Here is a 17,177-nt window from a genome sequence, read left to right as displayed (position 1 = left end):
TATATTTCAAATCCCGCTTATATTATGAAAATACAAGAATTTGTATGTTGATAGCTAATCACGAACAAATCCTATCTATTTGATTTTCATTCATTGATACAAAAATACAAATTGCATGTTTTTCAACGAAATTATTGCTCTTGCACAGTTGATCTATGCTTGTCATCCAGTCGGTATCGTATATCAATTGGATTTGAGTTAGATATTTGATGAAAGGTACTAGAAACTTATGGTGTTTCAATTAAAATTTACTGGAATAAATACTTCAATTCACTGTAAACTGATGCTTTAATAATTGTGTGGAAATGTTATTTGAATACATTTTGAATTGCTCTTTTCCAGAGACTGTTTTTATATGCTGATATCAGGACAAATAGGTGTGATTTGAAAGCATTTTTCATTTTGACTGCAACAAGAAGTTATGAAATTGAGTGTCAATACCCTGTTCTTTATGAGAATTGGCAATTGTATTTATACCCCCTCCCCTGATACTGCAGTTTAGGACTGAAATTCATGGGCTTTTTTTTACAATGTATCTTTAGGGAACAAAAAACTTTTTCAGCTATATTACATGTATGTTTCACACTTGCACTAAATATGTGTTCTCTTGGTCTAGGAAACAAGGAAATTATAGTCTTTTGCTGTTTCTTTTCTTAATGAGAATGTCAAATTTGCCCAAAATATACATTTTTTCCCCCTCAATTGTCCACGCCTGCAATGGTTTGACTAGTATCATATTGCAATGGTTATGTAATATGTATTTGTAGAAAGGGTGAAACTTGACATCCTTTTGTCTCATTAGTCATTTAAATTATGTTGCTTTCAGAAGTATTTAAACTCTTTTCAGTTCTCAACATTATTCATGATTCATGACAGAATGGAAATCATTGTATAGAGAGCAAATGCTTTTGACTATTCTATATTGAACCAGGGAATCCCGTGGAAAGACTCCGAGGAGAAACTGTGTTATCCAAGTTTGGAAAATGGGTTATGAGCCTAAGCAGTTGCGCTTAAGTGGCTTGGAATAGATTGATTTGTGAAAAATGAGTATATATTGATTATATCATATTACCTTGCTTCGCCTTTTCGAAAAGAACAAATCCTCCGGTTTTGTCTTTCCTGTCCCCACTTCCATTTGATGCAAGCGATGAAACAAAAAAAATATTTCATTTTCATAGAGACTGCACAATCTTCCTTAATTTATTTTTGAAGTTCTACAGGTAGTTCAGATAAAAAAAAAATATTGTGTCCAATATTTGGGGAAAAAATTGATGAGAGCTTCAAGTTTTAGTGCTCATATGAACTGGCCATTCGGTAGTTATTGCGCATGTTGATAGTTTCTGTCAACAAAATGAATGCAAATATTTATAATTCGTGCTGTATGGATTGATAGTCATCTTTATGGAACATAGATTCTATTTTTATATTGATGATCATGTTTTCATCAAGATTACACCGGCCTCATTGCATGTCCATGGTATACGAGAAGGGTGTCAAAAACATTTGTCAATACTTTTATCTTGTCAGATCACCTCCGCTGAAACGGACGAGATATTGCACAACATACCTAATGACACTCGCATGTGTACCTCCATATTGGAAACGTCATGCGATGCACCGTTTCATTAAAATCAGACCGTGATGTAAAAAAGGCAGTTGTGATAATGATGATTTCTCCATGGTTGCATTTATATCTATTTCGGATGGGATTGCTGATGAGGGGGCCTGCTTGTCAACTAATCACTAAACTGGCTTCAGAGCAATCTCGGCTCTCCACACTTTGTATGCACAGATACAGATAGATAAACGACAGAGTCCTCAACTCAAAATGACTCATATTTTTTTCATCTAGGGTTGAGAATTTTTTTATGAAATGAGCAAGCAGAAGCAAGCGGTGCATGGTTACGGGATCATCTCGGTCATTGTCATTTTGCGAGAGTGCATTGTGATTTACGTTGGGGGGGGGGGGAATGAAACATGTTTTCATCGTATACCCAAGGAGAGAGAGGATAATATCAGTAGACCCTCAATCAAAATTGCCTGGATTCTACTCGGCAGAAAGCCGTCTCGCTTCATTTAAGTGCGGATCTCATGCCATGCACGCCTAGATTGCTATATATGTACCTTATGAGAGAAACAAAATAACCAAATATCATCTTTACCAGGGCTTTACCAGACTTGTAGGCTGCTTTATGATTTGGGAGGTATGATACAGAGAAATGCTCCAAAAAATGCCTTCTCACTGATCAGAATTGATTTTTCAGCCGCCATTATGCATTGTTTAGCTCGGATAGAATTGGTCTAAGATCCTGCCGGCATGATTAAGCTAAATTATCATGAAAATTTCCAGTCAAAAAAACATATGTCAGGGTTCACAGGGAAAACAGCATGTAGTCTATGAATACCCTCCTCTACTACATTGATATGAACGATTTCAACTTTGAAATGTTGTATGAAACCAGTGCATTCCATAAAATTGAAACAATCCCTCAAATTGTGATACCGTTTTTCTTCTTCTTTTTTTAGTCAAAAAATTTATATATTTTATGTTCTGGAGTTATGGTGGAACTGGAATTCTAGAATTATTTGGAGAAGAATTACAGTCTTATAACTTGGTGACTTTTTGTAAAAAACATTGGTTTCAGCATGGACCTACTAGTAGGTCCATGGTTTCAGGCATCTTCAGAAAAGTCTATTCTGTGTCATTGGAGTCCCTGCTCAGCATCTTTTGTTGCTCATTCTCCAATTGAAACACACTGGGGAAAGTCAGAGTGAAAGAAGCTAGGTTCGTTTCCTGCATGCTCAAAGATGCTGCTTTGATTTTGGTATCATGGTTGTGGGGGCATTGTGATCTAGTGGTTTTAACTTTCAGTCTGAGGGACATGGGTTCAATTCCAAGCCATGACGCGTTTTCCTTCAGCAAGAAATTTACCCACATTGTGCTGCACTCAACCCGGGAGATGTGAATTGGTGCCCGCATGGTAGGAATGTATTCCTTGAAACGCAGAGCGCGTAACAGCTGCTCTGCTAAAGCCAGGGTAATAATGTTTTGGAGCGCTTAGAGACTTGTGATAAAGTAAGTGGTAGGCACTACATAAGCAAGTATTATTATGGTTGATCTGTGAAGACCCAAGCACATCTGTATGGTTGTACAGAAAATAAGCTATTGGAATGTAAATAAGCATCATGAAAGTTAAGTTATACAATTAAAATGACGTCTTACTATTGCTCTATGATTATCTAATAAAAGGTGGCATGTGTTTTTACAACATTATTATTGTCATCTCATCAATATTTCATTCTATCAAAAGAATCTATCCTTAGTTCGGTACAGGTCAGAACACCCACGACAAATGCACCAAGATAACAAGTATTTATGCAAGCTATTTTAGTTTCTCTTCTAACATTTCATGAATGTGATTCAGATCATACACATTATGATGTAGAGGCATTGCAGGCATTTGATTTAGACAGATGCAACTTGATGACATGAGACAGGCTTTTTTTTTCTCCCTGCCCTTTTTGTTGGGAAGAGAAGAATTGTTCCCCTACAGGCAAGGATCTGAAAGATTTTATCGCGCTTAAAATTTGATATTAGCTCAAGCCATAAGAATAGTGACTTGATACGCTAGGATGACGGATGGCTGTGTTTAGCAATGCAGCAGTAGATTCCATCACATATTCCTTGTAATCATTTTCTTGAGCGTTCTTCTCTCCAGTCTATCTGTCTATTTTCATGCTTTTATTTCAGTTTCTGCTTTTCTGATGTGTTTTATTGTGTCATAATCATTTTTGTAAGGAGTATCGTTACTGTGTATGGTTCATTCTTTTTCTCTCATATTCCTTTCATGCTCTTCATCTCTGTGCACAAAAAACCACCCACTTTCCTCTTTTACAGACTCTTCCCATTTGTATATCTGTCTTTTTTTTTTCTCTCTCTCTCCTCCTCCCCCCCCCTCTTTCTCTCTATCTCACTTTCTCTTTATTAATTAATATTAATTTTTGCATGCCTCATTTAAATGCAAAGAACTTAATCTTTTCTATTTTCCAATTAGCAGATTAAATCGCATTGTATGTTATCATATATAATATGCTGCAGAGGCAACATATATATGTTCAAGCCTGGTGTTTCCCATTTCTTATGATTGCAGTACCAAAACATTTTTTTTCTCTTTGTATTAAGAAGCCCTTTTAGTTCTGGTATCTTCAATCTACTTCCTCATGGTAGTTTCCTTTTCAGGGTTTTGCACCCGGTGCAATATTCAGATACTAATGGATTCATAAATCCACTTAAATAAGCGCAGCCAAAGGATTTCATAATTACACATATATACTCAAGGCGCAACACGCCTCGGGGCTCCATATATGCAAACATCCATTTCTTTATCTTCTGAGTTGAGGAGCTATGTGTTTATCCATTCAGAAGGGGTATAGTTCGAGTAAATGGCGGAGGAATTTTATTGCAGAGTCAGGAGAATGTTTAAGAGTGATTACGAGTGATTGTGTGGGTGCGTCGTGGTCTAGTGGTTCCGACTCTCGCCTTTGAAACAGAGGGTCGTGGGTTCGAATCGTAGCCATGGCGTGTTTTCCTTCAGCATGAAATTTATCCACACTGTGCTGCACTCGACCCAGGTGAGGTGAATGGGTACCCGGCAGGAGTAATTCCTTGCATGCACTGAGCGCCGGTGATGGTAGCTCGAGCTAAAGCCGGGGTAATAATAGCAGCGCTTTGTATCCTCTGGCAAAAAGCGCTTTATAAATCCAGCTATTATTATTATTACGACTGAATGACTCCATGCATATCTTACAAAATAATCTTGATCTTTAGTTTTGCATTGACATTAAATCACATTTATTGTCATGAAAAAATGGGGGGGAAATTGTGGATTATGTACAAAAGTTGATTGAAATGGGTGAGGAATCATTTTGACAGCTCTTGATGTAGCTCTGGTAAGGTTTTAAGGCACTTAAAGATAAATTCCAGTTTTGGTAACGATCTAAAAATGACTTTTTACAGAATCTAATATAATGACCACCTAAGTGTCTGTTTGTATGAATAAAAAATATGTGCCAAAGGATTCTGGAAGAAATTGTGTAATTGCTGAGAAATAAGCAAAATAAGCGCGGATTCGGTCACTTCCGTCGGGTCTTTATTTTAGCAATAATAATACACTGTCCCACGTGTGCCTATCTGTGTTGGTGATCTTCAGTGTGAACATTTTTCAGCGTAGATTTCAAGATTTCACATAGTTCAGTTTATGTAACTGTACCAGATCTAGATCCTCGATGATATACTGACAATTAAGCCTTGTTTTACAGACTTTCTCATGAAATCAGTGTTTACTGCAAATACTGGAATTTTTCTTTAAACTCAATTTCTTTTTTTGAGGAAAACAGCCTAATTCCTCACTATATGAGTTTTCTTCTCGCACATCGTTTCAGGTAGGGAGATCAGATAAGATGATTTATTTTCACATTATCATTTCTAGAGCTAGATAGGTATCAATCCAATATTGAAGTATACAATTTAATTCCTGTGTGCCTCTTAAGAGATGAGATAATTGTTCAGTTCTAGCTGCGGAGCTGTGCTCCTGATCAGCAGGGTCCCGGGATTGCTTGTCAAAATAGCAATTGGCATGGCGACACAGGTATTTGCACGTCAGCTCTCAATGATCAAAACCTGCTTTTATTTGTATTGCTCTCCACTTACGACAAAGGCTAAGAAAAAGAACTGAATAGCTTTCAATTATCAGCACGAACTCTGTATGGTCTTATCTAGCTGACATTTATAATCCATTGTGAGTTTTTCTGCATCCTATCTGGATAATGATGGGTAATGCTTCTTATCATAATGAATAGCACAAAAAAATTAATGATGATAATAGAATGCACTTAATCTTTGATATTTGAATACTAGCCAAGCAACAGACACATCTGAAAAAAGGGTATGAAACATTTAACAAGAAAAGAAAATGATGAAAATTAGTGATACTTAATAGCACCTGCTGATAGATTATGTCAGAAGTGCATTCATTTTTGCTACAGTATTTGGAATTTAAGCAGGCCTTATATTTGAGTTTCTTTATGGCAAGGCCCCTTTTCCACAAGGAACCTTTTTATATTACAGTACAGAGGGAGAAAACAGAAGAGAGCACTACAAATATCCATGGTCATCTTAGACAAAGTAATTTTTTTTAATATGTATTAAAAATGGCATGTCTTAAATCAGAAGAGTCTTTACCATAAAGTTTAAGTCTCTCTTGCTGAGAGACTTAAACATTATGGTAAACTGTAAAGAGACTTCTGATTTAAGACATGCCTCTCTTACTGAGAGACTTAAACTTTATGGTAAAGACTATTCTGATTTAAGACATGCCATTTTTAATACATATTCAATTATTCAGTGTTCTGTCTGGTGTTTTTATGGAAATTCCGTCATACGATGAAAGCATCTCAACAAGCATACTGCCCTCTATTCGCTAGGTGTATTTTGTAACCATGCCAGTACCACTTTAATCCATTCTATATTGATAAGGAAATCGATTGCTTTCTGCATCAAGCATTGCTGCGAAGGATTGGAAAATTCCTTAGTCAACCGGTCAGAGAAGACCAATTCATTTTGCATATTGTCCGAAGGCTTTTGGAGATATCACTTGTCCTTGTTTCTCAATGGTCACGTACTTTGACAAAATGTCATAAGAATGGCCAATACGGCCACAAAAGTAGCAGGGGTTTTTCCCTCCGATTTTGTGGTTATTATTCTGAGTTAAAGGAGTGTTCATGCAGATGGACAGAAAGCGTAATCGCACAACAACAGGAAACGAGGGAGAGCGGCGTTTCCATGGCAATTTCCAGCCGAATGCTCTTTCCACATAGTAGCCCTCTATAGGCTTTCATCGTGAGTCGCTTGGCCAGGCAGGGTTACCTTCAAAGGTGTTTCCATGGAAACCTGCGATTCTCAATGTTCTTCCGTTTCTCTTGAGCTGAAAATCACATTTGCCATAAACCAGTCGGATTTCATGGGAAGAATCATTTCAAACCTTTTTTTACCTTTTCGTATCTATGCTTTGCAAGTGGCAGTACAGTGTTATTTTTTTAAAATATGAGTGGACATATTCTGTTGTAATGATTTACGATGTCAATTTGTATTACCTAAATCTTTCACAATATTATGTTGTGTTCGAAGAACTCTCACTCATATTCCCAGTTTAAGAACTTAAAAAGTTTTAGCCGAGTAGAAAATTAAAAGGAGTAGGGCCTATGGGTCTTTGATTTAGGTGATGATATCCACCGTCCCCTTCAACCATAGTGGGGAAAAGATCTTAGGAAATCAGAATGTCATGATACAAGTTTGCAGAGATGCACTGAACATATGAAATTATAGATCTTACATCAGTGAATCTTGGGGTAAGCATTTTTACTTCCCAATCGTATCTTGCTTTGAAAAGGTTTTCCTTCCTATTAAAGCTGTTTGCAGGATAATGCAGATATATCTGACTGTTTACGAAATTATGCTGCCTCTAACACGGGTAATATTGCGATTTGAGCCGATATTGATTGCATCAAGTTTTCTCGACAGCCCCGCTCTTCACATCAGTGTTAGTACAAGCAGATAGAGAATGAGCATAACAGCTGCCGAAGCTTAATAAAGCCAATAAGCTCTTAATTGATTTTGGATTGCACTAATTGGTTGTGAGAGGGCGCCGTTACATGCGGACGGCAGCTGATGACGTGTTGAAAATCAATCAAACAATAAACTAGATGCATGGGAGAGTTTGATGTTTGTCGATGCGTCCTATGTCCTCAGTGCCCTCTGCATCTAGGCCTAGTAAATGATGCATGTTGATTCAAGGTCATCTCTCTTTAAAAACCACAAAGTTATACCTTTATCTGATTCGAGTAAATAACATACAAAATATTGATACAATAATGATAATCATATATGTAACAAAGTATTATTGAAATGATCTTATGAAGATCTTTTCTAATTTGAAAACAATTAGGCCTATGTTTTAAAGGTATACCAGTGTGAAGGTATACCAGTGTGATATTTCCGTAAATTGACAATTTTTATTTCAGCTACCCTCCTCTGTAGAATAATTGCTCATTACTTGGTAAACCAATAAAGAACCAAGTTCTAATGATATTCCTGTCTCTCACCATTTGTGGTTTATAATGATAATAGAGCTATCCTTGGTTGTGTTATGGTATTGCACTAAAAAAAAGAATAGAGGAAGGTTCTGCAGCCATTGTCTACAGAGGGGGGTGTTGTTGATATTAGGTCAGACGAATCACACCGCTGTGAGTTGTGAAGCCGTCTTGTCACTTTTGGAAGCTTCTTCCACACTGACAAGTATATTATTTGTATGAGCAATCTGATAAAAGTGGATATTGTAGTTTGTACAGTATCATGTGCTCTTTAAGATGAGGCCTATGGAGCAGTCATACCGTTGATATCTACTTTTGATTCCACACACAGATCAATGCAACTAAATGTCATAATTGGCCCAAATTTTTTGGCTAAACTCATTCGGGTGAATTTTAACACCTCGGGTGTTAAAATTCACTGTGGAGTTTAGAGTTTAAACATAACACCAAATACACGTGTTAATTTAGCAATGGTGTAAAATACTGGGTGTGGTGCTTTGTAAACACCGGTGGGGTAGTCTTAACACTGCTGCATTTGCACTACACTATCTTTAAAATTATTGTCTTCCTCTGCATCAGTATTCTGAACTTTTCGCATTTACTACGGGGAAACTCTACAACGCGACAATTTCTTTGAAAACGCAAGTCAAATCACAATGGAGAGCTGAAAGGCTTTTGTTGAAAGTTGGTGGACCAGGACAGCATTGGAATCTCTTGACTCTGGACAATGACATATTTGCAATTGTTCGTCCGGTGCAAATCTTCGGATGATCTGCTGTCCCAGTCCACCTACTTTCGACAAAAGCCTCTCAGCTTTCCATTGTGCATTTTCAAAGGAATCGATGCGTTGTAGAGAATTTCCCCAAAGTTAATGCGAAAACTACCTATTAAGTCATCTGGGACCCGTAACACAAAGCTTAGCAGTGATCATATAATACGTTTTGATTTTGATACGATTGATTGCTTTGACTGCAAACGTACAATTAATTGTGAAAATCAAGAGTATGATTATTCGCTAACCTTTGTGTTATGGGACCCTGGTATCATTCGTAGATGTGTGTCTGCGTTCCAAGGAAGGTGTGAATGGCCTTAGCTTTCAGCATTGGATGGTGGTATCTTGAATAGATGTGTTTGGTAGGATCGGGTAAACGGTGTTGAGACATGGTGAGGTAACAGCTGACGCTCCAGACTGCTCTATTAGGCCAGCTTCCGGTAACCAGAGGGGTGCAGCTCATCATGCTTGGGGTTTTCGTTCACCGGACCGATGGACCGGTGGACTCTTAGTGTTTCTTGTATCAAGTATCTTTCTTTCTTCATTCTTGAAGTCAGTTCCTACTCTTTTGGATCTATGCTTTCTGTTATTCGTATCATTTAAATTGCTTTACTTTGGATACCTTGCTGTTTTCACGATTGTTCCACAAGATCTGATGCATTCACCGAAATCATTTTCATTCATAAGAAACTGAGAACCTGACAGAATGCCTTCAGGAACTTAGAGCATTTGCCCCTTATTCATTCAGGAAATGCGAGAGACTGAAAAGTTTCCCCCTCGATTCTCTCCCAGAAGCAATTTTCTGACTTTATACCTGATTCGTAAGTCGCTTCTGATCCATTTTTTGCATTCTCATCGGAGGAAAGGGAAGGGGAGAGGGTGTCATCCATCGACATCCTCCCAGCATCATTGCCATTCCTGTCATTTTTGGATTACACGATATAGACGAGATGTTTTATCGCACATTCCGAAAGTCAATCAAACCCCCCAAAACAGCCTCCATCAGAGATATTGGCTTTGTGAATATGTGTGTGGATCTAGGCTAGAACAAGACCTACATGTGTAGAAGCCTTACTAATGAATGAAAATATTTGGTCATGACCCAGATGCTTGACATTCCCATACTAGAACCTCCCCAGGCGATATAGGAGGTAGGCAGTGATATATGAAATGAAGATGGGGTAGATAATCTTTTTTATGCAACAAAATAAGATATTGATATTTCATGTATGATTTATGAAAAGCTGTATTTCAGACCTCTTATTAGTATTTCATGTTAAGAGAATAAGTCTGGAAAGCCTGTAAAGTGACATATCAGTCGGGAGAGAGAGAGGGAGGGGGAGCAAGATGGAAGGGGAGGGGGAGAGAAGGGGCAAGAGAGTGGGAGTGAAGAGAGAAAGAATGAAAGTCAGAAAAGGGATAGAATGAGGGATAGGAAGAATTGTAAAATGATCATCCTTTATTGAAAAGATAGAGCTGAGAGACTTGTGAGGAGGCAAAATTTTGATTGATTATTAGCTTAAGGGTAAATCATATCTTTGACTTGAGGGATTAGAGTGGGAGAATGATGTCTTAATTTTTTTTCTTCAGATGAATGTTTATATGAATGCCAATGGGCTGTCAAAAGATGATAAGAATTGATGACAGGTTGCTTTATAATTACTGGGAACATTAATGTACAACTAGGAAATGAATGTTCTTTGCCTCCTTAATTTTCCCATTTTGGATATTTCTAGTTATTTGTTAATGGATAAGATATGAGTTGATGTGTAGTATAGTCCTGACAGGTATTGCAAGGATTTATGATAGCTATTTGACTTTTTTTTCACCAAACAATGCAGTATATACGCATTGCCAAATAAAGCGTTTGAGATTATTCAAATTGATCACAATTTGAAAAATTAATTTCATGTTCTCTTATAGCACACATGCGATAATATTAAAGATGTGTGTGATTGAAATCAATTGCAATTATTTTTAAGACTTCTTAAGACATATTCAAATAAGAAGATATTGTAAATTTTTCAAATTGAGGGATCTGTTAATGAATCCACTGTTGTATTCTTAAGTTGATGAAACAAAACCATTTCTTCATCCCTACTAATGGATCTCTTTTCTCTTCTTGTCTTTTTCTCTCTCTCTTTGCAGGTTTCGGCTTCGTCATATTTGACAACGAGAAGACAGTAGACAACGTCTGTGATGAGCACTTCCATGAACTAGATGGCAAATTGGTAAAGTGGCATTCCGCCGGTTGATGTACATACCTGTGTCCCCCTGTCTGCTTGCATCATCTATTTCACCATCTCATGATCATACCTGCTCAGCATGCTTCATTTTGTTAAAACTCAGATCCAAGCAAAGGCTTGTCTACAGGCATCAGTATCCCTCCCAATAACAGTATCCCTCTCATAAACCTTTTTTTTCCTGATGCAATTTTTGTTGTTGCCTGCAAGCAGGTGCTCGCAATCACATTAACCTAGAACCTGGTAAAATAAACTGTGGAGGTTACATTTATATGAGAGAAGAAAATAGTCTTTTGAAGGAGAGGGACTGGGGTTTTAAACCCACGCTTATCAGTCTTGTGCTCAGCTGACTGTGCCACACAAAGGCGATGGGTGTGCTTTTGCTTTTTACGTGTTAAAAAATGGTGCCCTCTATTGTCCAAAATTTTACCAGTATTAAAAATCTTCAAAAACACCCCCCAAAACAAGTGCACACCTAGTTACCAATAATGCGTAAAGCATTTCCATTTATTTGAATGCAGGATAAAAGAGCATAGGTGCCGGGCCGGGGACCGAACCCTGGACTTTCCATGTATAGCCAGGCGCCTTAGGCCGATCGGCCACGGCCCTCTGCAATGGTTGAAAATCTTGTCCAATCCAGGGAAGGGAACCTTGAAGAAAAATATGCCTTGTAACGAAAATCAGTAGGATTTTTTTTTATTATCTCTCCTCTCCCCTCACCCTCCGCCTCCAAGAAAGCAAAGGATTTTGTCATGAAAGATCTTGCCAGTGATTTTCACAAAGAAAGTTGCTCTTAATAACAAATCAGATGTAAGGATTTAGTTCTCATTCAGAGTTGCAGGAAAGGTACTTCCTGAAAGACTCCTTGGATGGGGGGAAAGGCCAAAGTGAGAGGCAATCCGAATGTGAAAACAATTAGATGAAACCCTATGTTCCTTACACCTCCCACAACTACCCTCATAGACTTGCGTTACCCCTTGGTTGGAATGGTACAGATTCAGCACTCTAAATGAAGTAAAAGGAAAAGAAAACAAAGAGGGAGAGGAAGGTTCTATACTACCCGTATTTCACCCACCCCCCTCCTCCTTCAACTGCTATCTTTGGATTTTGCATTGTTTGGTAAAGAGTAAACCTTTAAGGCCTGGTCCCACTGGCTGACGGACACAAAACGTATTCATAACGGATACAGCCGACAAGCAAAATTTCGGGGAGGCTCCATCCGTTTTTACCCGCTCCGGACAATGGATAAAATGGGTGAACAATGAAATCACAGTGGACGGGTGCTTGATGGAAATAGAGCGTATGAAACATGTATGCAAAAAGTACACAACGGATACATGGCGTTTTCCAACGGATGGCAAGATTCTTTTCTGTTTTACATCCTCTCTGCATCCGTAAATGCAGTGCGACCAAGCCTTTACTACCTTTCATCCTATCCCAATCAACAGAAAAGTCAACTGAGAAATGAATAAAAAAAGGGAATGGAAAGAGGAAAATTAACTAGGCAGGAATTATATTACCACCACTTTTTAGTAGGTTAACCATTAAACTCATGATCATTATATCAATTCATTGCTTATTGTAATATTTGTCATTATCATTCCATATTAATCGGTGTTATTAACATATTCTCATTGGTCTACTGCATGCCTACCTCAATGGGTGTATGCTCTTTGTTGAATTTTCTCCTTTTTTCTCATTCTTTTTTTAATTATTTTCCTTTTCTTCTCTATTTATCTTTTTATATATCTATCTCTCTTTCTACCCATTTTTCATCAATCTATCCAACTCTCCATCATTTGTTCATCCATCCATCCATTCATTCATTCATTTATTCATCCATCCATCCATCCATCTATCTATCTTTCTATCTATCTATCTATCCATTCAACCAACCATTCATCCATTCATCCATCTATCCATTCATCCATCTCTACTGCTGTCTATCTATAGCTCCATTTTTGTTCATTCTCTCTCTGTGACTGTCCATCCCTTCCCTCCTCTTCCAATATGCTTTCCTCCATATAATTTTTTTTCTCTCTCTCACTCTTTTTCCATCCTATTTTCATCTCTGTTTCATGCTGACTATCTATCACACCCCATTGGATTGGTACGTTGGATGCCGAGGAAGCCTGAGAACCTTGTGTGTGTGTGCCGCCACTCTACGCACTCCATACTGCTCATTGGGGGGGGGGGGGCGTTGGAAGAGATACCTCGATCCTTTAGCCCTTGAGATCTTCTTGATCTCTAGAAGAGAGAGAAAGAGACTCATCCTGTACCATAAAATATCACATTTCACTTTTCCTCAGCAATGCCATTTGTCCTCAAATGAGCGATCAAATGTTATGTTTTGAGATGATATGAAGCCCTTACCTGCCTTTTTCACTTTCTAGAAATGCCCGCAAAAAAAATGATTATTGAATTAGAGGAATGATGCTTGTTCCTTGTTGTTATCTTTGATTTCAATCCCTGTCGACTGTGTTGACTCCCTTCATAGATCATAGATGTTTGTCACAACAACATGATAGAGCAATAATGCTAGATATTTTAGAATGCTTTCTTTTCAACAATGTGATGTATTCCCTCAGACAGATAGAGGTAATGTGTAGTAATAAAGCAAGATTTCAACACTGTCGATCCCAGTTAATGAGATATTACCTCTGTTTTTCTTTTGAAATTGGTGAAATTGCCAACATGAAGCAAATACAGATGTTGATAAGTTTAATAGCAAACTGGTCTCATTTTATACATATTCATCCATCCCATTATACCCTCCCTGCCTCCCCACATTGCTTCACTTAACAGTAATGTTTGTGTCGTTATTATCTTGATAACTGCAATTCACGTCTTTCTAATCAGCATTTATTTGATCCCTGCATGTACTTGCCATTTATATGTGGAATAGGAATTATATTCATTTTGTGAGAATAAGGATTCTGAATCATACTTTGCATTAATTTTAATGTTTTTTTTCTGGCATAAACAGACACTCAATTATATGCAAAGTTCACCCCTACATAAATTATTTAGATAGAGAGAGGAAAGTAAATAAATCTATAAAAAAAGAAGTGGAGAGAAAAGCATGGAGGATTCTTTGTACATCCAACAGTCCTGACATTTCATTAACATCGTTCAAATTGGCAAGGAGAGTGAATCTGACCATTCGAAAACCTACCGATTGGCTCTTCCAATACTAGTATATTAATGTAGTTGTTTGTGCTCCATGTATATAGGGTTCATGATCATGAATTTATTCAAATCAATATATTTGTCTTTTTCATTTTTCAGGTTGAAGTTAAGAAGGCCCAACCGAAGGAGGTGATGATCCCACAAAACGTAGCAAAGAATAGAGCGGCAATGATGCGCAATCTATATGGCATCTATGGTAAGGGCTACAAGGCTGGTTGGTCGTAAACCGAGTTAGTGAACACAGGGATATGTTTGCGTAAAAAGGGTTTCCATCATGTATTCATCCATTGTCACTCTCCTTCTTTGTAATGATTTTTTCATCAGTCTGTCTATTTTTCATTCCTATTTTCATCTGAACCTTTTGTTTCCAGTCTGTATTTTGGCAATCTTTAACTATTTATCTATCCTTCCATTTATCTCTTCGATCTATCCCACTATTTCTCTCTCTTTCTCTACCTTCTTTTATTTGTTTGTTTGTATCTCCACCCTTGTGTATCGCTCCTCTTATTCTATTTATCCATCTTTCTTTATCTCCCTCATTCTCTCTTCTCTCTGTCTCTCAGACTTTTTCTGTCACCTACTTCCATTGTTTTAATTCTATCAATATATCTATCTATCAATCTATCTATCTATCAATCTATCTATCTAATCTGTCTGTCTGTCTATCTATCTTCATTTTGTTATTTTGTTCTTTCTTTCCTTCTCATTCTCTCTCTCTACATTTCACTTCTCTTGTTGCTTTCTCTGTAACTATCTTTACTCCAAAAACTATTGCCTCTCTCTTTCTTCATCTGTTTAGATTTTGTTTTAATACTGGTTATGATCATCACGATAAGACTGGAGTGCTATCGGCCACACTGACCCAGCAGCCTGTCTGTTCAACTACTTTTCTTTCACTCTCCTCCTTGATTCACTGATTCGATTATCTATCTGTCAGTCTCCATATATGTATTTATCCATCCATATCTACATTATCATATGATTGTTAGGGACCTCCTGTGTTGATGACGGCAAGATGGTGAATATTGTCAGGAAGCAAATGAGAATATAGCTACATTATCCATGTCAGTAGTAGGTCACAGTTAACCCTCCCCAGTGTTAATCCTGCTCAGGTTCCCAGAATCAGTGAAAACGCCAGTTTTTAAATTGGCAACGCACTGTTACGTGTGAAATTATGGCAAATGCGACATCTGAAGTGAAGCCATTCATAAATTAATTCATTGGAGACATAGAGCTAGATTTAAATGAAGGGGAGCATGTCGAATGCATTCCGAGTTCTATACTCACTTAGCTCTTTTTGATATTTTACTTTCACAATATTTGAAGAGTGATTTTAGATATTGGGGGAGACATGAAAGCAGCATTTTATTCATCTTGGAGAACTGCATTTGAGAAAGAGGAGCTAGGTTGCATGCTTGCCCTTGGATCATCATCATTATGACATTTTGATTATTTTGTTAATTGCATTAGTTACCAATCTCACACGAGCCTGGCTTTTAATGAAGATGCATTAATTTTTTTTTTCAAGATTGTCAAAGAACATTTTCAGGACATTTGAAAAATAGGAAATGGAATATTGCCATCCGGTTACTAGAGTGCTTATCATGAGCATAGATGAATAGTATTACATGGTCAAGAGCTAGATCAGAGAAATCTATACTTCTGCTAAATATGTGTTTCTCTATCTCCCCCGTCAATTATGATATCTGTATGGCATAAGTATATATCGCACTGATGGCATTACATGTACTTGGTATTAGATTGATAGTGTTTTTTCATCCAACTAGCATACATGTAGACACATTGTGCAAGCATGTTTTTAACATGTATATCATTTTGTGTAGATTTAGATTAGAAATAGGCAGACAGGTAGCCGTAGTAATTGATTTCATTTGATATGTGCCAATTTACAGTCGAGGAAATTCAAAAGTCGAAACCAAAATCAAATTTTCTACCGCAGCAAGTATGAAAAATGCATTATCTGTGAAAGCGGGAACGGTGTGCTGCTTTTACTTAGCACCCCTCAATTAGATCCATCTTGCCTTTTAATTTAATTACTCTCTAATAATTTAATAGAGAGTAATATATTATGCCTACTAAGTGTTATTACATACCACAAAATTGGATACAGGAAAGTGAGGGCTGGAAGGGCACAGGAAAGGATACTGTAATATGTGGATAATGTGATGTTTGAATGTATAAACACATTCCAAATGAAAGGGTATCTTCCTCTTTTTATTGTTCATGAAATACGGATATGTTGACAGATTCTTTAACATGGATAGTCTGTTTATATTTCACATATTGTTGATTTTAGCACTCGGGTGACAATATATTAATATTTTAAGATAAAAACAGAAAGGGATGTAGTTTGTTGTATCCAACCTTTCCATTGTAAATGTATAAAAGTGTTATCGTTGTTTACATATCTTATATATGTTATGAAACTAACTTTAATGTCTGAAAAATGTTGAACAAGTGAGTATCCTAATAGATGAGTCAAAAGTAGTCGACTGGAATTTTTTAAAGCCCAATTGAAGAAATTGGAATCTTCTAAATGGAATTCATGTAACTTGTAATTAAAAATGATGTAAAATGTATGCAATATCATACATATGGTTCTTTAACCCATAAATTATCTTTGATTAGATATTACCTGATACATTAGAATGTAAGTTATAATACTGTTTCTAAACCTTAATGATAACTTATCTCTAACTATTCTTCTATCACTTATTGGGAGAGAATTATCCCTGAAAAGGAGTTGTTGTTTGATAACACACCAAATTCTCAACCATCTTTTAACGTTAGCTTTTTCAGAGAAG

The 17,177-nt window shown here is 37.0% G+C and overlaps 1 protein-coding gene across 1 annotated transcript in view; it reads left to right on the top strand.

Annotated features, from left to right (window-relative positions):
• Positions 1-17,177, top strand: part of LOC129281515 (RNA-binding protein Musashi homolog 2-like) — a 49,723-nt gene that overhangs the window by 12,553 nt on the left and 19,993 nt on the right. Inside the window, exons 4-5 of the mRNA XM_054917449.2 lie at positions 11,069-11,151; positions 14,452-14,548. Of these exons, the coding sequence (XP_054773424.2) occupies positions 11,069-11,151; positions 14,452-14,548 (180 nt within the window). The remainder of the gene's footprint in view (positions 1-11,068; positions 11,152-14,451; positions 14,549-17,177) is intronic.

The sequence above is a fragment of the Lytechinus pictus genome, chromosome 2 (assembly GCF_037042905.1).
Source record: "Lytechinus pictus isolate F3 Inbred chromosome 2, Lp3.0, whole genome shotgun sequence".
NCBI classification, from domain to species: domain Eukaryota; kingdom Metazoa; phylum Echinodermata; class Echinoidea; order Temnopleuroida; family Toxopneustidae; genus Lytechinus; species Lytechinus pictus.
The sequence above is the reverse complement of the archived record's forward strand: the minus strand, read 5'-3'. Positions and strand labels throughout refer to the sequence as shown.